We start from the raw sequence: 20,936 nt of genomic DNA on the forward strand, positions 1-20,936 counted from the left end.
TTACTGTATAAGGAATCCTTCCATGTGTCTCCTTATACGACTTTATTGTTTGGTTAACATACCTGTAAATGAAGATGACTGCGAATGTATTGAGCCTTTATTGAGCATAGTCATAATTTGACCAACAAATTCCTTGGGAATAAAGTTAGCATAAGGCAGTATCTCTGTGCTGATGAGCTGCACCACCTATAACAGATGAGAACATATAAATGTTATGTTGAAAAGTCATTCACCAGAAGTTCATTAATACCCAGGAGATTTGGAAACCGTTGCAGAAATAAATAATGTCAACAAACACGAGTATAAAGAACCCCTGCCTTTTTAGCATGAGATCTGTACACACATGGCCCATGTCTAGGGTGAAGCACAGGACCAAGCTTTGGGCTCTTACACCCTCCCTGCACTATCGACAGAACCTTGAATGTGAACCAAAAGGTGCATTAATCCTTACTTGAATAGGTTCCTGGTATATTAACTAAATTATGTAATCTAGTTTTGATTAATTAAACATCTTGCTGGCAAATATTTTGAGTCACTTGACAGGAAATATGCACTCACCTCAACATCAATGCTTTCATTTCTCTGAAACTCTTGAATAGAAAGATTATCTGGAGGGGAACTGAAAGGAAATGAAGAACAGCCTTAACATATGGGATTGAGAGACCAATTTGTTTGTGTGTGTGCGCGCGCACGCACAATTGCTTTATAAGTCTTATTGTGTTGTGAAATCATTTTAAGATGCTTCACAAGAAACAATTAATATATGAAATTCACAGTATTATATGAGGAACCATGGGACGAAGCTTTTCAGACCCTTGACCATACTAAATATCCTAGTGGGCATATCCTTTATGAGCAATTTGAGTATATTTAAATAGTTTACAATCCTTATATATTTCAACTTGCAAATTGTATTTAATTTTCTTATTTTGCAAATGGGGAACTGAGGCTGATACTCATATCCAGTAAGCCACACAGCAGCAGGATTTGAAAGAGTGGATCATGCACTGAACCACACAGTCAAAAAGACATTTACTGCAGACACTTTCTTTTTATACCTCCCTGTTTCATTTCATGCTTAATCAACTTAGTATATTAAACTGGACAGTTGAAGGCAGATTATTCTTGCACTTACTATAAATGAAATAATACATCCCTATCTTTTCAGCTTTCAAGTGAGACAAAGACACACGGCGGAACACAACACTGTTGAATGCTATTATGTCTTTTTGCATCTCAAAACAAGGAATAATTATTCTGACTTTTCAGAGAGCCTCTCACTGTTTTTTAAAATGTCAAGTACAGAATTTGACAAGCACAGAATTTTCCTTTATCACAATTTAGGTAACTATTGCAAACTATCTGGTATATTGAAAGGGCTAATTAAACTACTGCGTGCCTGCAGAGACAGAAGGCAAGACCATCTCCCAAACATTATGTTATGTTTCTACTGCATAAACACTGTGCTGGACATAGTTAAATATTTAAATTCATTTTCTGTGAAACAGAAAATGAGCAGTGGGATATTGATATAAAAATAGTGGAATAATAATAATAATAATAATAATAATAATAATAATAATATGTAATGGTGATACTAAGCTGACAGGCTTCTGTCAGCAAAATAGAGGAAGAAATAATTCTCAGCAGTTCCTTCTCTCTGCACTGCAGACCTCCACTCCACCCCAATTATTACCGATAGCTGGGTGACCCTCTGGAGCCAGTTTGGAAGCAAAAAGAGGGCTGGAGACTGAAGAGGGGGGAAGAGGAGTAGCTGAAAACTGTTTTCCTTCCTTTTCTGCTGACAGTAGCTGAGTAACACCATTGGATGCAACCCAGTGACTGTAAACTTTGTAAAAACACTAATTCTGGTAAGATCAAACTCAATTTGAAATGTTAATTCCAAAATTTAAGAAACTGTGCAGAAAAGTCTTTCAAAGGAAGAAGCTGTATGTGTCATCTTAATTTGTGCACTACTTAAAATATATCACTATATAGAATGCCTATTACAGTTGCTTAATGCTGCCTATACTAAAAAAATACTATTTCCAATTATGTGTAAGCTTGCACAAATTCAGCCAGTATTATGAAATATGCGGTTGCCTACTGCAATTTACAGAGCAATGCTATGAATGTTTACTCAGTAAGTCTCACTGTGAACATACACTATTTAATGTATGTTTGGACTGCAGTTTTACTGGTGTTATTGTTCAGTACAGAAGCTTGTTAGGGATTGGCAGAAGTCATGGATCCTCATGATCACATCTTTCCCACTGCATGGGGAGTTTTAAGAAATTGTGACTCAACAAGGCTTAAAAGTCAGACTTCTTGGGCACGAATGTTCACTATAGTGTCAGAGCCAAAAACTTTAGAAACACTCAAGATTGGGTTTCACTTATTGGTACAGTACTGCTATTTCATCCTTATTTGTTGGACCAGTTCAGCCTATATTCACCAGCTAAAGACCACAAAGTTTTTAGCACACATGCCCATCTAGCTTTTGAGAACCTTTAGTGCAGAGCTTTCCAAACTTTTCATGTTGGTGACACACTTTTTAGACAGGCATAATTTCATGACACAGTAATTCAGTTTTACTATCAAATCAGAGGTTAAACTAATCCCTTTCCAGCCCCGGGAGGAGAGCAGGGAGCGTTTGCACGACACGCCGGCACACTAATGTGTTGCGGCACAAAGTTTGGAAAGCTCTGCTTTAGTGACACAGAATGGGGAAAAAAACAATGAGCCTCAAAGTTTTCATAAGGTAATATAATTTAGGAAATTACATAATGGTGTTAATTCTCATATAATTTGCACCTGTGTCTACTTAGCGCTTTCCTAGTCATGGAACCATTCCAAAGTTTGCGGAAGAATCAAGTGTTCTAAGACAGAGGTGTTTAAGAGCCAATTTCATAAATAATAAAATCAGATGTGTTCTATTTCAAGTTTCTTCACTCGATCTTTAATCCCACACAAACAAGAAGTTGCCCTTTACCTTTTAGTAAATAAAAAGTTTTCAAAAGTGTTGGCTAACTCTGGCCACATGCTGTCAAATTTCCCAGAGGAAGCATGCTGCCTTGCAACTGGTAGGCCAATGGAAAGAACTTTCAGGAGAGAAGAAACTGCCAGCTTCCAGGTGCTTTCTGAAGGACAAGCATACTTCAAACTAAGTGGCATTCTCAGTGTCTGCAAAAATAAGTATGCTTACGTAAATCAAACAGTAAGGTGTACAAAAAAGAAATGTGCATTTTATTATTTTTTGTACTTGTAACACAAAGAAAGAAGCTCACTTAAAGTACAGATCAAATACAGAAATAGAGAAAGATTGTGCCTGCAGGCAAGGAGGACAGAAAGAAAAAAAAGCAAAAGTGGCCACCTAGGTTTCCCCATGCAAACATTACAGGACCGGAAGGGAAGACGGGAGTGTAATGACAGTGAACAATAATAATGGAAATAGACAAATTTTGGGAATTTTATAATACTAGAATGCTTTTTACTGTCTAGTTCCAAATACTCCAGTCTTACGTTTGATAGAAACCCAAATGAATATAAATGCTAATCCACATTTCATTTGGTTTGCACATGTGGAAATTTCAAATACTATTCTTGGGGTAAAAAATTTTCACTGTGCATTCCTACTAAAAAATGGTAATATTTGAAATGCACATATATCAAGAAGTACAGCCAATTCCTTTCCCTCAGTTTGTGTGTGCCATGACTGCTTTGTCATTAGGCAGGAGCAAAAACTGATTGGGAGCCATCTAATCCCCAAGAGTTTCTTCTCCTGCTTTCATGCTCCTGGTGCAACAAGAGCCCAACGTGACGATGCCAGCAGGAAATCCATGGTTATCATCGTTATTTATATATGTATAACCGTATGTGTGTGAATATACACAGAATCATGAAGAAAACAAATGTCACACAAACCCAGCAATGTGTTTCTAAATGTAATAGAGGTTAGTCATTACATGCCAGCCAACTGCAGATTTTATTCAATTACACTAGTACAAGGACACCTTAGTCTCTTGCTTCCGATCACCATAGTCTAGTCTCCAACAGTGGCATTGTTTTCCAGTGTGCAAGAGACTAAAACAAAGATCCAAGCACCAACTATATGGGTAGCTGTCAAAGTTGACCCAAATTTCTGCAGAACATATTTATGGACAGTAATTATTGTAGCACAAAATGGTTATTGCTAAAATCAAAACAGAATCACTCTTAGTGCTCCAGAGCCATTCCACAAGCTAACCTCAGAGCAGAAGAACTATAATTATCTTAAAATTTATATATGAATATTTACCTTGATAATATTTTGAAGAACTCTCTCATTTACAACAGCTTTGTGACAAGCTGTCTTTTGGTACAGGTCTACCACAACTTCTAAAGACCTCTCAGCAAATGGAACATAATTCAATGCTACCCACTCTGCCTAGAAAAGTAAGATTGGGACATCAGTGCATGTAGAGAAACAAGACTATTAAAAAAAAAACAAATCCTGCAATGGACCTATTTTGATGCCATGCAAAAAATTTTGAAAATTCCACAAGGAAAATTATTTGATCCATGAAAAACTTACAAAAAGAAATCTTCCAAGCCCTCACACATACAGAATTGAGAATAGGGGTGCACAATTGAAATTTAAAAGTATTTTTTAAGCAAGTGAAATGTTGCAATTTATGCAGCAAGAAGACTAAGCACAATCTTTAAAGAATTTGAACTCACCGGTGCAAACAGTTGTATCTATTGTGATTCCATTGTGTTGCATGATAAACAGAATAAGGGAAAATTAATACACATACACACAGTATCTATTAAAATTCTGATGACTCATTCTTCTGTTGAGTATGATTAGTATTGTAAATGCATTCAAAGCAATGGTATCACAAAACAGAAGAATGAAAAGAGAGCCTAACAGGAAAATTTAGAATGCAGAACTGAGTGCAGGTTGATTAAAGCAACTTTGTTAGGCTAATATAGATATATTTTGCTAGTTTTCACTACAAATGTATAGTTTTCTTTTCTAATAGAATGCAATCTCAAAATGGAAAGGTAACAAGAAAAAAAGGAAAGAACTTGAAATGAAAAACCAGCAAACATTTATTAAATTAGTTGATAACACAAATGTCCAAATGCAGGAAAATGATGGAATTTAAAGAACTCATGCAAAGCTGATCATATCTGGAAGCCAGTGACCTCAAAAACAGAACTGCTAAAATTCAACACACCTCACCTGATTGTATTTTGCATTTGCAATGTGCTTTGTTTCTAGCTGTCCATATTGCGGTGGTTTACAGGAAAATTCAACAAATGCCAGCAACTGATCAAAGATAGCAGGATACATTATTTGCATGCTTTCTGAACCCACACATATGGCCTATAAGAAGCAAAACGAAAGCATTAATATTTCTAGAAACATAAAGCATGCAATAATGCAGCTCAGGGCCATTCAATAAAGCTCCGTTTTAAAAGATTCAGGGCAGATAAAAGAAATTACCTCCCTCACAAAGCACCTGGTTGAACTATGGAATTTGCTATCACAAGATGTAGTTAGAATGACAAACTTGGATGGCTTTAAAAGAATCAGATTCATGGAGAAGTGTATCAATGGCTAATAGCCAGAATTGCTATGTCCTAACTCCACCGTCAGAGGCAGTATTTGTCTGAATACCGATTCCTGGGACTCACAAGTGGGGAGAGTTCTGCTGCACTTAGGTGCTGCTTGCAAACTTCCCAGAGGCATCTGCTTGTCTACTGGGAGAATAGGATGCTAGGCTAGATAGTGGGACTTTGGTCTGATCCAGCAGACCTCTTCTTATACAGCGGTATCTCAGGTTAAGTACTTAATTCGTCCCGCAGGTCCGTACTTAACCTGAAACTGTTCTTAACCTGAAGCACCACTTTAGCTAATGGGGCCTCCTGCTGCTCTTGCGCCGCCGCTGCACAATTTCTGTTCTCATCCTGAAGCAAAGTTCTTAACCCAAGGTACTATTTCTGTGTTAGCGGAGTCTGTAACCTGAAGCGTATGTAACCCGAGGTACCACTGTATATGGCATAAACACACAAACAAGAGGGCTCTGGCCATATATTGTATGGGATGATAGAAATGGAAGGGACCTTAAAGCCCATCAAGCCCAACCTCTTGTTTGTTGAGACGATGATTAAGTTTGATTTTGGTTACGAAGTATCTCTCTTCCCTGCCACAACACACATACACACTGTCAACAATTTGAAAGCATGTGTTACAAGAATCTGAGACGCTGTGGGCATTTAGTTTCTGAAGCATGAAGAAAGGGTCAACAAACTACTAACTAGCACACACAAAACATACATTGGATGCATTCCAGTCTGTGGAACTGTGACAACAGCGTTCAGAAGGGGCGTTCTGTAATATTATAACAGAAAATACGCATCAATTGCTGGGGTTAACTTAGTAACTGCTCTGCCAGGGTGGATTTGATTTAAATCACACACAAGTCAGTAAGACTTGATGTAAATCACTAGTCAGTAAGACTTGATTTAAATCATGTTTTTTGCAGAAAGACTCATTCTTGCTGGTATAATCTTAATATCTACAACCAGATGAAGGTTTCATTTTTGGAATAATAAATTTTCAGAGTAGTTTTTACAGTTATATCAAAAATTACTGATTTGGTTATACTATTAGAAATACATAGACAGATAATTATGAAATTATTGTGAGGTTCAATAAGTTAACTGTTTATATTTGGACAACTTTTCTGCTGTACTTTATTGGAAGGAGAAAAATAATGATTTCCTTAATAAAAATTTAAACAATTTATTTAACTAAAACAATAACATTATAGCATATGTATCCATGTTTGCTTACTGATATGGTTAAACGGTTTGGTTTTGTTTTTTAAAAAAAATAGATTGAGTTTTGGAACACATGAAAAGCTTAAAACAAATCCTTATTTCCCAATGAATAGCCTTTGGACTATAATGTAACTTAAACAGAAAACTATCCTTAGAAATATTTTTCCTCCCAAGGTATTTTATTTTAAAAATCTGATTTAAATAAAAAAAAAATCGATTTAAATTTTTAAAAATCCAATTTTTTATTATTACTTTTTTTAAAAAAATCGTTGTTATCCACCCTGTGCTCTGCATTTATTTCACAATAGAACATTTAAAAATAAGATCAAATAAGAACTCTCAGTACAATATTATCCTTAAATTACACTAAACAGATGGGAACTCAACTAAAATTCCACTCTGCGTAAAATACAATCTTATATAATGTTATGGTTGTGATGGTGGTACACAATGCCAGTGCATGTGACAAAAAGAAGTGGATTTCAGGGTGTTGCAGGTGCAGAGCAGAGCTTAGTCTGAATCCTATGCTTTGTTAGATCTTCACTGTCCTTGTCAATGGCATAACATGATGTCATCAAAAGAAGTGGATTCACACACACTCCAACGTCTCCCTTTTCCACAGGTTAGACACCAATTCAATACTTATAAAGTATGTTTCTCACAGTGTTATGTAGTCTACAAGTAAGACTTATAGTAGTGTGTGACCAGTGGGAAATAAACTATTCCTATGAGGGGTTGCCATCTTTTTTCACCCTGGGCGTCTCAAAATGTTCACATTGCACAGCAACATAACTGGTTCAGCAGTGATGGAAACTCGCTTCTCCTGTTTCTCAGTGCACTGCTTTCTCCTCAATATTACCAACCAGCTCATGATATTTATTAAAGGTAATGGTAAAAGGACCCCTGACCATTAGGTCCAGTCATGGCAGACTCTGGGGTTGCAGTGCTCATCTTACTTTATTGGCTGAGGGAGCCGACGTACAGCTTCTGGGTCATGTGGCCAGCATGACTAAGCCGCTTCTGGAGAACCAGAGCAGCACACGGAAACGCCGTTTACCTTCCCGCCGGCGTGGTACCTATTTATCTACTTGCACTTTGACGTGCTTTCAAACTGCTAGGTTGGCAGGAGCAGGGACCAAGCAAGGGGAGCTCACTCTGTCGTGGGGATTCGAACCACCAGCCTTCTGATCAGCAAGTCCTAGGCTCTGTGGTTTAACCCACAGCGCCACCTGCGTCCCCCCATGATATTTATTACTGTGAGCTTATTCCTATAAGTAGGCATTCTTCTTTGTCTCTGTGTCCTCTATATTTATTACTTGAAATAACTTTCCAACCCCCTCACACTGCAATGCAAACATAAATATGATGTATTCTATGCACATCAAGTGGAATAAGTGGCACCACAGTGAGGCTGCAGAATGGTTGCTGCGTTTAGCATGACACTCCTTCCTTCTTCATATGAGTATGGCTAATTCTTTATCAAAAGGCTGCTGGTGGCTCTGTTTTGGCTTCCAAGGCATTCTCTGTGTAAAGGGAGCCTTAAAGCTTACGGCTGAAAGTATCAGCTGCTGATTCTTAACCCATAAGCCACCTGTGCCTCTCACATAATCAACTTTGGCATTTTCTTTAAAATATCATACACAATTATTCTTGGTTCACTGTAATTCTGTATGAACGTCTGATTCAACAAATTTATGAAGATGACCTAGCTGCAAATGTAATCTGCTGAAGTCACGTTTGAACAGGAAGAAACCTGCAGAAAGCAGAAAAGACAGGCCTGGAAGAGGCTCTCAAGGAGCAAAAGTACCTTATAAAACTATTACCATCGCCAATTATATCTACCAATATTTAACCTATTCGCATTATAGATGGGCAATATGAAGTTGAGTGTCTGCCTTTCAGAAATAATTTAAAAACTATTACCTTTTGTAAGACATCTAAAGCTGTTAGAACCGCTTCTTGCAAACTTGTTAGAACTGCCTCCGTGTATGATGGTAGGATGAAAGGGGATGCATCTGAACTGATTGGAACAGAAACTGCACCATGTAGAATAACACCCAATTTTTGGAGATCATCCATACTGAAACCTGTTTTGATGTGCTGGTAAAGGGCTGGGAATATCTGTATTAAAGCTGTTAGAAAAGGCTGGCTGGGGATAAAAGTCATTTTATCGCAAGAAACTGGAGGCTTTGTGCTTTCTGAGCCAATCCTAAACCAGCTGTTCCAGGCAGCCCACCAAAGATTCAAGTCTTCAATTTCATCTGTTATTACAGGAGGTTCTGCAACGTTATACCTTCCAATCCTTTCTCCTATAGAATCAGTTCTCATAAAAGATCTTCCAAGGCCAGTGGCAGTCACTGTTCCTATGAGGACAGGCACAGGCATATTAATAGCAGGTGGTGTGTCAGGTTTTTCAGTTTCTCTAACAGGGGACACAATTTGTAAGATTTCCTGAAAGCTTTTCAAAGCAGCCAGAGAAACTTCGTTGTTTTTGCTGAGTGCAGCTGACTGGATGTGATCAAGAAGGACATCCCAAGCTTGAGAAAAATCTCCTGTTGGGGAAAAAGAAGTTTCAGAAAGCTGTCCATTTCATTATCATGCTCCCCCCCTCCTTTTTCTCCTTTTTAAAAGTGACTTTTAGTAAGTGGCATAATAATGATGATACATCGTAAGAAAAAAGCTCAGCAGGAGAAATCAGAGGATAGGTGTGCTACATAACCAAGAACACACTGTTACAAGGCAGCATTTATGCCTGCCAAAGATCTGTGGTTACAGAATACGTAGTATATTATTTGCACTTATTAGTTGCTTTTCTTTTTTTAAAAAAATGTAACTCAAAGTGATTTACAAAAATAGCACATTTGAAAAAAACTAAAACAGAGTAAAAGCTAAAAATGCATTTGTATTTATAAAAAGTCAGGAGTAGAGTACCCCACCCTCTAGAGGAGGCCAGATAAGGCCAGGCAACCTGTTGTGACCTGTTCTGAGATTATTTTATGATGAATGGTGGGATACAAATCTTAATAAATAAAATAAATCAACCTATAACTGTGGGATCTTCCCCTGCCCAAGTAAAAAATATTCACTGGCCATAAACAAGCAAAGAAGACATTATACCTAATGACTGTAGCAGGTATCTCCTTGTGTTAAATATTCTAGCTACTCCAGCCAACGTTAACACCCATGTTTCAGCCCACTGTTTCTCTGCTGTATCTCTTGAATGGTGAATGAGGATATTGCCACCACCAGACTCAATCTTCTCTTTATCAGCAGTTGTAGACGACTCTCTCACTCGATCCAGCAAATGAAACAGAACCTATAAAATGAAGCATTCCAGAACTTAATAGTCTAGCTGTGCCTTGCAACTGAAGCTTACAAAATAATAAACAAAAATGTGGGCAAGTTATTTTCTTTCTCAGGCAAAGTATGTTAAAGATTCCAGTTTACTTAAATCGACCAACACCAACATTTTTAGCCTATAGATGTTTGCTCAGAATTATCAGTACATTTCAACACCATGTTCACCTGGAAGTTCACAACCACACTTAAAATAGTCTGCGCTGACAAGCACTCCACTACGTTTTCTTAAAAAGTATTTGCTGAAACATGCCTGACACTGACTGCAATGGGAGTTCATAAAAGTGTGTTCCAATATCAGTGACTTTGTAGAAAATGTGGAAGCACATATTTCAAAAACTGCACAGCTTCCATCTTAGCTAAGATGCACATGAAGCAGAATGTCATGAATGTTGAGATAAGAGAGACAGAAAGGAAAAATAGATTATGCATGAGAAGGAAGTTGTGCATCTATAAGGCAAATTATTAAGAAGCCCATGTTGCATTTTAAAGTAGGTTATATGTCTGGAAAGGCTAAAGCCCACTGAATTACTTGGCAAAAGCTGGCAGAAAGTCAAACAAACGGATTGGACACTAAGGACCAATAGAGAATAGGGCGATTTCCTCTTGCAGTAAATTATACATTGCAGCCAAGATAATTGAAACTGAAAAACAAGAATACCAAGCACACATAAATACAACTAGGATAAGACACAGTTGTGATATTACTGTTTTAAGATGTATGGTTTTTGTATTCTACCTTCCAAATAACTGTGTGCCACGTTGAGTGCTGAAGTAAAGTTCCATGAGCACCAATTGTAGAGAATAAGGTCTGCCCAGCACTCTTTCTCACGGCAGGCCGTGGATCTACACAGAGCTCCCCTAGTTTGGCATACAGACATAGCCAAAGGCAGTCAAATGGTGGTGCTGGGTGAAAAGGACGGTTCAGTGCTATTCCTTTTTCTTCTGCTTGCTTCTGTAGCAATGCTTCCTCTTTGTTCAGATCTTTTTCAATAATTTCACCTCTTTGGAAGAAATAGTCTGAAATGTTCCACTGCAAAAACAAAGAATGCATCTTCATAAATTATGTTTACAGAGCACAGAGAAGGGTGGCAACCATTCTGTTGAACTAATTACCCTAAAAATTGTGCCAAGCTCCATGCTAGTACTAGGTTTGCTGGCTAGTTTTCACATTTTTATGCAGGAAGGTTTTGGGAAGTGTTGCTGGAGTGCTAAGTTGAGTTCCCTTTTAAATGGGTTTTTATGGTAGCTGGTTTTAAATACTACTTTAAAGAGCGAGGTTGTCTGAATTCTTTGATGCTGCTTTGGGTTTCATTTTTAAAAAATAAAGGAACAAGTGTAAATGAATGAATGAATCCAGCAGCAAGCGGTTACATCTAAGAACATATTCTGGTTGACCTGTGAATTATAATCCTGAACAAGCAATAAATAAAAGACCAGGCTACAATTTCAATCCTGCTGCACACTTAACGATAAACCATATTTTATTTGGGACAAAATAATACTCAAAGTATGTCATGCTGATGCTCCTCTTACTCATTTCTGGCAAAGAAGGTCTTAGAACGGTTGTGCTCATTATTAATTTATACAGGACAGAACCTGTTACTTGAAATGCTTTAGTTTTCCAAAGAAAGACTTATCTTTCATCTCAATGGACTCAGCTTTTCCTACCAGGTGCCTGACTCTAACTAATAAGCACAATCCAGAGAAAGTAGAAGTGGCTTAAATTACACCAAAAATCAATGGAAATTGACACTTAACTCTCCCTTGAAAGCTGTGTCCAATCAGTTCCAAAAATCTCAACACCATAGAATACGTTTTCTGGAACTTGCACACCAACTCCTTCTATTTTGTATCAATGAATCAGGAATTGTATTTCTCAATATCTGAAACATAAAAACCTGGGAGCTGCCAGTTGTTAAGGAGTTGTAGCTCTGTCAGGGGTAAACTACAATTCCCAGGATTCCTTTTTTTGGGGGGGGGGATGTATGGGGTGTGTATGCAGTCCAAGTCTCACAGAGCAATCCTATGCACATTTAGTTAAAAGTCAATCTCTCTGTTAAATTATGCGAAATAATGCTAAACATTAGAAAGTAAAGTTCACAGCTAGGGGTTAAACTAAACACTCACCAAGAGACCAATTGATGTTAAGCTAATGTTGAGTTCTTGATTGTGAAGCCCAAAGCTTCCAGCAACATCTACAACAATCTGTAGGCAAGTACATGGCATCGTTGGCAAGAAGTCAGTCACAACCAACTGTAGGCACTGGAATGCAGTCCTTATTAGAGACTCTCTATTAACAAAGCAAAACAAAAATTTCTAGGTTTATCAAATGGTCATAAAATATCATGCTACCAAACAGATGATTGCCCAATTGATACATTCAACTAGATACGTGGTAGTTCTGCATCAGTCCAACTCTCTGTGCTTAGCTGCTTACTATACAGACCTGTCCATTTTCAACATGCTCAAGGAAGCCAATCCCCTCCACCAAATTATGGGACGTGGGTGGCGCTGTGGTCTAAACCAGTGTTTCCCAACCTTTTTTGGGCAAAGGCACACTTGTTTCATGAAAAAAATCTCGAGGCACACCACCATTACAGCCCTGTGACGTCAGCGCGCAGCGTCACGCCGGGAGGGACGCACGAAAGTGTAAGTTTCAATTTTTTCCCCTCCCCCTTGCCTTCCTTCTGTGCCAACCGCCAAAAAGCCAAGAATCGCGGGACCGCCGGCGGAGGGGGGGAGGGCGAGCGGAGGCAGCGGCGAGCCCCGTTCCTCCCCATCTGCCCCATTCCGTGCAAGGAGCGCAAACAGGTGTGAGAAGGGGGTCAAACCTGCGGGTCGGCGCCGGGGAACCTCCAAGCTTTGGGGGTGGGGGGGGAGGAGGCAGTAAAGCGAGGCAGGAAGGAGAGCGCGGCTTGGCTGGGTGAGCTTTGGCAGGGGCAGGGAATGAGAGCCGCGAGGCGGGCGCTGCGGACGGAGGCGCTGCCCGCCGAGCTCGCAGGCAGCCAGGCAGGCAGACGGCGAGAGCCCCGCACTGGGCGGCCTCTCCTTGCCGCCGCCGCCCCGCCTCTCGCCGCCCGACTCGCCTGCCTCCCTCCAGGCAACATCTCGCGGCACACCAGGCAACATCTTGCGGCACACTAGTGTGCCGCGGAACAGTGGTTGAAAAACACTGGTCTAAACCACTGAACCTCTTGTGTTTGCAGATCGGAAGGTCAACAGTTCGAATCCCCATGACGGGGTGAGCTCGCGTTGCTCTGTCCCAGCTTCTGCTAACCTAGCAGTTCGAAAGCACACCAGTGCAAGTAGATAAATAAATACTGTTGCGGTGGGAAGGTAAACGGCATTTCTGTGTGCTCTGGCTTCCATCACGGTGTTCCATTGTTCCAGAAGTGGTTTAGTCATGCTGGCCACATGACCGGAAAGCTGTCTGTGGACAAACGCTGGCTCACTTGGCTTGAAGCAAGATGAGCACCGCACTGGATAGTCGTCTTTTATTGGACTTAACAGTCCAGGGGTCCTTTACCTTTTACCACCAAGTTGTATGGAACTGGCAAGTCTACACATTGATGGCTTGACACATGTAATACCACCATTCTCTTCGACTTTCATATGACCATTATGCAATGTCTTGTATGTGTGGCATAGGTCATTCACTTTACAGAAGCAAGAACAAACCGCATGCACTAAATACATTTAAATACATTTATGCACTAAATATATTTGAGAGTATTAGCTAAAAGGTTATAAAGTTTGGGTGAAAATAAGCAGCTTTTCTTTTCATATAAACACTAGGTGCAAAAAGATGAAGCTTAGAGGACATCAGAATATTTATTTTTTTTAGTTATGTGCTAGAGCCACAAAAAAACTTGTTACCCTAGGAATGAGGTTACTATATTTTGCACAATAATTTGGTGCAATAATTATATATAAAAAAGACTATGGAGCAGCACCACAAAGTGACCTAAAAAACAGAAGCAGCAATGAAGATTAGCAATAGTAAATGTTTGCATCTTGGCTTCAAGAAACTCACCCCTGATCACTTCTGATTGCTCCCATGACTCCAAGTACCAAGGGCCACCCAGGCCCCAGACTGTCACCCTGGCTTTGCAAAATCTGTAGCACACATTCCAGTTGCTTGAGCCTAATATCAGGGTGATTGATGTTTGACAGTTCTTTCAGTGGATTTAGAAGCAGCAACTGAAGTCTCTAGAAATAAAAGGGAAGTAGAGACTGAACTTTAGTTACGAAAGCATCTTGAAGCTAAACAGCATCATACTCAGAAGTGACAAGCTCAGTGGGGAGGCAGGGACCTATTGGACACCAATGGCAGCTGCGGAGGGACAGAAAGTGAAACACTGAAATTCTACATTCCAGCCTAAATCCAGTCTAGGCTGCCTCAACTCAAAGATCCTGGCCAGCAGCTACTTTTCTAGCATATCATCATTAGAAGTGTAGCTGCAGCCAGATCTGTGCCAAAAGGGTTAGAAGAGAGGAGAAAAGAGTGGGAAAATATAATTGCCTAGTAGCCACCAGCTGTCTGTGTCTCCTGCTGCTTACTCATATACAGTGAAAAGTCCACACAAGATGCCTGGGTTATTGCCTCATCGTTGCTCAACCTGATTCCCCTAATACCCCACAACCTCCATTCTGCAATAAAGCCTCCTGTTTATTGTAGTGCTGAATCTTGTAAAAAAATAGTGAGCAGAACAAAGAAACAGAAACAGATGCAACCCTACAACCTCCAGGTTGGGAGCCAACATACTGTTCTGGTGTCTACCTAGCTAGGTATGAAGCTACTGTAAGAAAATACTGGGGTTCCAGTTCTACACTGACTAACTTAGGAGTAAGCCCCTTAGGTCTGAATCAGCACACATAGGACAGCACTGCTATTCAGCTCAACAAGCAGCCACTTCTACTGGCTGGAAGAGCAGCCTTGACTCCTACAAGTCAGCTATGTAGGATGGGAAATTCCAGAGGCACAGACATTCCAGCTATATATTCATTACGTAGCTAACAATGTACAGAACTGTGGAAAATAACTTCTGATTCTTATTGACAATTAATATAAATTACACGACGACTGCTTGCTATGGAGCATAATTTCCAGAAGATTTTTTATTTCCTGGAGCGTTATTTTACCTGGTTCTGAGAGAGTGAAGGATCATGGTTAAATGTCAGCCCAGCCTTGATGAGAGACGTTAAAGCTTCTGCTCCCCATTCCCTCATCCGTGAGTTTGGATGTTGGCAAACCTAAATATACAATATAGCTTTCTTTATTCAAGCTGGAATGCACATTAATAAATATTCAACATTAATAATAGGTTTTCAATCTATGAATTCTTTTAAAATACTGATAACCATAAGCTGATCTGGTACATATATACAACAATTGCTGTGTTATTATATTAATAGTAATTTCTGCGGCCCTTTCAGCATGCATGGTGCTTTGTAATTCTTATCTCATGTGGCTTCTGAAAATAGGAAATACAAGATACATATTTCTTATTTGACTAATAATTAATTCTAGGTTTAGATGTTTTGTATCTTAATAAATTCTCTATCCAATTCCAATGATATATGTGATTGCAGATTTACCAACTGTGCAAGCTGGCCCTAAGCTACAAATGAGTCATTCTACGTATATCAAAATCTCTCTTTGCAGCTCAATCTTTTTCCTTATGAGGTTTTACAATATGATCTATTACCATCAAACAGCAAAATGAAAAGATTCACTCATTAGCACAAAGTCAAACAGTAAATAAGGAAGACAAACCTGCAAGAAAAACTTACCTTCTGCATAAAAAGAGAGAGGAAGCAGTAGGGAAGAAGTAAAAAAATATGAAACCAAGACAACGAGCAATAATCTTTAATATATCATCACTGAGCTTTACACCATAAACAGTTTTAATACAGAGATACAGTGTTTCCAAAGTGTGCCCTGTGTAATTAGAATGGTTCTGTAATATTGTAAAATAGATGTTGAGAACTGATCTATTTCTCCAAGGGGAAAAAGCCTTATTGTTTGTCAAGCCTCTAAAACAAAACCACTTTTATGATGCCTATCAATCCTAAAAATGTGAAAAAGGTCATTTGCTAATCCTGTGTGAAAAAGAGATATACACTGCATGTTAAAGAGATACTGCAGAAATTTTCCCAAATCCATACATGCATTTCCCTCCTTGCTACAGAGCCACGGCTGGGGGGGCAGGGTGTCCCAGGAATGTGGACTCCATTTCTCTTTATCTGGTCACCTGGGCTCTCCCCTAGGCCATGCATTCACCCCAGGCCACATCTCTCCCCGGTTCTGTTTCCACACCCTCCTTCTGCTTGACTGACTGCTATGAAAATAAATCTTGCTTGCCTGGATAGCAGCAGGAGTGTAGGTGTGTGGGGGTGTACGCACACACTCTACACCTGACTTTCATGGGGCTGGAATGTAGTCTAGTGTATAAAGGTAAGAGTCACATCCTTTGCTCCACCCACTTTTGCCTCTGGCCCCGCCCTCCATTCATAGAATTAAACCTCGGTTGTCGAACGTAATCCATTCTGGAAGACTGTTCGACGTCCAAAATGTCCGACAACTGAGGATTCAAAGGGTGGTCGGCAAAGTCAATGGAGAAAAAGCTGTTCGGCTTCCAAAAAACATTTGAAAACAAGAGAATTTACTTCCGGGTTTTTGGCGTTCAGGAGCCGAAACATTCAAAAACGGAGCCGTTCGGGAACCGAGGTTTGACTGTATGTGGTTCTCCAGAACAACCCCCATGTGAGAATGCTGAAAAACCCCATTGTGGAGAATCACCACCTGTCAGGTCATCTTGGATTTATATTTTTTTCAACCATTAGAATATAAAACCTAACATTCTATAAAGCACCTTTATTACTTATCAAGTTACAAAGATATCTGTAATAAAAAAAGAAAGCTCCATGAATAAACTTATAAGAAAGGGTGTTGGTCAATCCTATAGAACAGGGATGTCCAACAGGTCAATTACGATCTACTGGTAGATCCCTGCGAGGTTTTGGCAGATCGTGGTCGATCTCTTGCTCCCATTCCTTAGCGTTGCTAAAACTGACTCCTGTCCCGCCCCGCCCATTGTTGTTTGATCTCTGGAAGGGAAGACGGAGCGATCTTGCCTTTAACCCCCTGTTCCTTGCCTTTAACCCCCCAAAGGAAGTCCCCCAATACCCAATAAAGTTTTTTTCCCCCTCCCTTCCTAAAAAAAGCTCAACAACTTTGAGCTGAACTCCTAAAAAATGGGGGTAGAGCACTGCCAGTTTTTAATTCTGAAAGTAGATCGCAGTCTCTTCAGATTTGGCCACCCCTGCTATGGAATTTAAATCCAAAACTGCATTTTCCAGTAGGATCCAATTTGAAATTAAGATATGAGAATTTTGTGAGTTTTGAGACAAATTTTTTTCATTCAATTCAGTATAAATGGTCGTACAAGTCCTTCCATTTTAGCCAGTGAAACCCATTGTGTTTCTATTTTATATATACATTTGTTATCTACAACCAAACTTTTATTGAAAACTTAAAAAGACTACATTTTACACAGACTGCAAATGTCTATGCATTTTTCTGTTAAGGTAATCCTGGCATTTTAGCCAGCCATGTAATAACTAGAACAGACAACTACTTTATCCTAATCGTATAAAGAGCAATATTCCTATGTATCATCAGGATGCTTTCTTCACTAATTTGCAATTATGAAACAGCTTCTGACAAGTGATTCCCATAAGTGTTTCTATAGGATGGGATTACACATATGTGCACTTCAATCCATAAATGACAAATCATTCATAAGCAGTTAAATAAGACTAATATTTGACTTATGAACAGACATGTGCATAATTTCTTCCCAGGTGATGACTATACTAGCACAAGTGACTTATGTGAAATAACTATGGTATGCATGAGAACATTGCAACTATGTAATGGAGTTTATCATGTGGATCCTTTCCAAACTAATCACCATCCTACCAGGAGGAAAAGAACTCAGGCGCACACACAGCCTTGTACCAAAAGTCCTTAGACAGCTCAATATTAGATATATCAGAGGAAGTGAACAACAAAGAGTCCTCTTTAATAGAGGTAAATGAATTCCGCCCCCCTGCTTCCAAGCTTCCAGCATTCTTTGCATGGACATTCTCTTTACAGTAAATGATATCATGGGAAACTCCTAAGCCTGGAACTACAATGGAACAGAACTGGTTACCAGGAAGAGTAACTCCAGTCTCCATAGACGTCAAGGATACAGTAAGAGGTGCCTTTTCATTTGAGATTATTAAAATCAGTTTGACAGCACCATCTCACTTACCTAGAATTAAGTCCAACTGAACACACTGGTACTACATCTGAGTAAACATACACAGGATTGCACTGTAGGTATTATGTTCCTCTGTCTACATTTTGTAATATTTTCTAAGATACTACAGCTTTATTTCTGCCTTTGCAGATGTATGCCTTTAAGTATGATATGTCAACTTGCCTGGGCTCTGCTTTTCAACATCATCAAAACAGCTTGATTTAATAAGAAGCTATAGAACCCACACTTAAATAGTGCTGAGGGGAAAACAATGCAAATTCTATAAGAAACAAAAAATAATCTAGAAACAGAATAGAAAATAAGATGAAATTAAAAAACCAATGTAGCATAAATGGCTTTCAAAAAAACCCTTATGTTTTTAAGTTTTAATACCACAAAGGAAAAATACAAAGGTTCACCTGAAGGTTATAAAAATATTGTTTACCTCTAGGAGATGGCCAGTCAGTGGTCTCCATAAAATTTCAATCCTATGCATGTTAACTAGTCCTGTTTCAAGCAACTTAGCAACAGCAAATAGTGATGGCTCCTAAGCATAAACAGAATTTAAAACAGTCACTTGACTTAACAACCTATTGCATTATACTTTTCCATTTAAAGTATTTATACTCTGCATTTCTACTTCCTTAAAACAGCTCATTTTCTGAGTTAGTTCCTAATGCTAATCTTTCTATTTGCTGTTTCGCCACATTTTAATATGGTGCATTTAAACTTTAAATAAACAATTGCATTCATGTACCTTCCTGTGAAGCTCAGCTATCATGTTGTTATAATGCCCTAAATTCAGTAGTAGAATCATTAGCACAATTCATTCTATATGATGCTGACTTAACAAATAATATATTGAACTGCAATAAATTTAAAAACCAAAGCTAGGAGTTAGTTAATTTATAAAGCATGTCTGAAAACCAGAATAAAATATACTATACCTTATTATTTCCATAGGCCATGTCCATTGCTTCCAGCGACAAGGAGCAAAGTGCATTTATTAAATGATGTAATGAAACATCATCTAGGTACCTGTGGGAAGGATCAATTATTAGAACTATTGCCAAAAGGGATTAGAAACAAACATTGTGATCTAAAAGTCAGTTCTCTTACTGTGAGCTTTCAAATAGCCTGGAAAGTATGTTGGAGATAACTGGTAAGTCAGTCATAACAGCTGTAGTTAGAACCTGAAAGGATACAATTAAATTATGTAAGCAAATGCATAACATAAAAATACAATGTGATTTATTCTGCTACACAGTAAACAAATTCTTACGGTGCTAGGTCCTTCCACAGCTCTTCCAGGCTTCAACGCACCTCCAACACCAGGCTTTAAACCAAGAATCCATACAAGATGCTGAAATGAAAAACACATTTTAAACTTAAGTGCTTGCATAAAGGTCCACGTTAAACATTAAACAAGAGTTTAAAACAACCTATGTTTTTATGTGAATGAGCAGAATGTGCCGCACACTTCACTACATTTCTGCAGTGCTTCTCTTTTGCATTTTGCCGTGCTGCACATGAAACAAGCCAAAGTTTGACTTCTTGTATTGTCCAAACTCAGGCTTGTGCTTTGTTTGGAAAGAAACAAACCACAATTCCAGCTCTGGGAATGTTAAGAGCAGCATGCACCAACACACTTCTCATTTACATTAAACAATTTTTTTTTGTTTTAAACTATGGGTTAGTGTGACATTTGAACTAGGCCATAAAAAATACCTTTCAAGGTTTGCACTTCTGTGAGCAAGGACAGATCCGCATCATACATTTCAAGCATATCCAATACACATTTAAAGCACATTACTTCCCCCAAGGAATCCTGGGGGATGAAGTTTGTTAAGGGTGCTGGCAATTGTAGCTCTGTGAGGGTGAGAGTACAGTTCTCAGGATTCTTTGGAGGAAGTCATGTGCTTTAAATGTCTGGGGTGTGCTTTAAATGTACGGTGTTGATCTGCCCAAAGTGTATTACATGCTAATATTCCAACTTTAAAAATTCTACTTGAATCCTCCAGCTGTTCTGTGGATGGTTTCCCCCCCAGCTCGAATATGGTACTTGGCTACCTTCATTACAGTTGTGGGTACATTTCATTTAGTCACAGAAAGGTAAGGGAAGCAAAAAGCTCATTTGCTGCATGTTCACGTAAAGCTACAAAAATCGCCATGCTTTAATTACAAAAAGTTTGAAAAGCACAATTGTGTGGGGCTGGCTTGCATCATGGAAGGAGTTTCACTCAAAGAGAATATCCACCCAAGAAGTTAAAACAAAATGCAAGTCAAGAAAGGTAAATCAAGCATTACCCATTACTCACCTGGAGAGTAGCTAACACAAGTTGCCAGGATGTACCAAGGACAGCTCCATGACAATGAGCCAAGCTAAGTAATGTCCTCATGCACTGTATATTCTTAGACGTAAGCTAGGAGAGCATG

General features: G+C 39.0%; 1 protein-coding gene across 6 annotated transcripts in view; it reads right to left on the reverse strand.

The window, feature by feature from the left end:
* MON2 (MON2 homolog, regulator of endosome-to-Golgi trafficking) overlaps positions 1 to 20,936 on the reverse strand; it is an 83,201-nt gene that overhangs the window by 24,086 nt on the left and 38,179 nt on the right. For 5 of the 6 annotated variants that reach the window (XM_081211397.1, XM_081211395.1, XM_081211393.1 and 2 more), the window contains exons 16-32: positions 20,819 to 20,923; positions 19,783 to 19,863; positions 19,620 to 19,693; positions 19,448 to 19,538; positions 18,946 to 19,047; positions 15,334 to 15,444; positions 14,225 to 14,400; positions 12,319 to 12,481; positions 10,928 to 11,221; positions 9,949 to 10,147; positions 8,755 to 9,383; positions 5,228 to 5,371; positions 4,720 to 4,737; positions 4,298 to 4,426; positions 2,993 to 3,183; positions 559 to 619; positions 63 to 186 (exon numbers count right to left, since the gene is read on the reverse strand). In XM_081211397.1, coding sequence (XP_081067523.1) covers positions 63 to 186; positions 559 to 619; positions 2,993 to 3,183; positions 4,298 to 4,426; positions 4,720 to 4,737; positions 5,228 to 5,371; positions 8,755 to 9,383; positions 9,949 to 10,147; positions 10,928 to 11,221; positions 12,319 to 12,481; positions 14,225 to 14,400; positions 15,334 to 15,444; positions 18,946 to 19,047; positions 19,448 to 19,538; positions 19,620 to 19,693; positions 19,783 to 19,863; positions 20,819 to 20,923 — 2,692 coding nt within the window. The remainder of the gene's footprint in view (positions 1 to 62; positions 187 to 558; positions 620 to 2,992; positions 3,184 to 4,297; positions 4,427 to 4,719; positions 4,738 to 5,227; positions 5,372 to 8,754; positions 9,384 to 9,948; positions 10,148 to 10,927; positions 11,222 to 12,318; positions 12,482 to 14,224; positions 14,401 to 15,333; positions 15,445 to 18,945; positions 19,048 to 19,447; positions 19,539 to 19,619; positions 19,694 to 19,782; positions 19,864 to 20,818; positions 20,924 to 20,936) is intronic. The other variant, XM_081211396.1, reaches the window with a different exon arrangement.

Source organism: Podarcis bocagei (genome assembly GCF_964188305.1).
Source record: "Podarcis bocagei genome assembly, chromosome: 10".
Classification (NCBI taxonomy): Eukaryota; Metazoa; Chordata; class Lepidosauria; order Squamata; family Lacertidae; genus Podarcis; species Podarcis bocagei.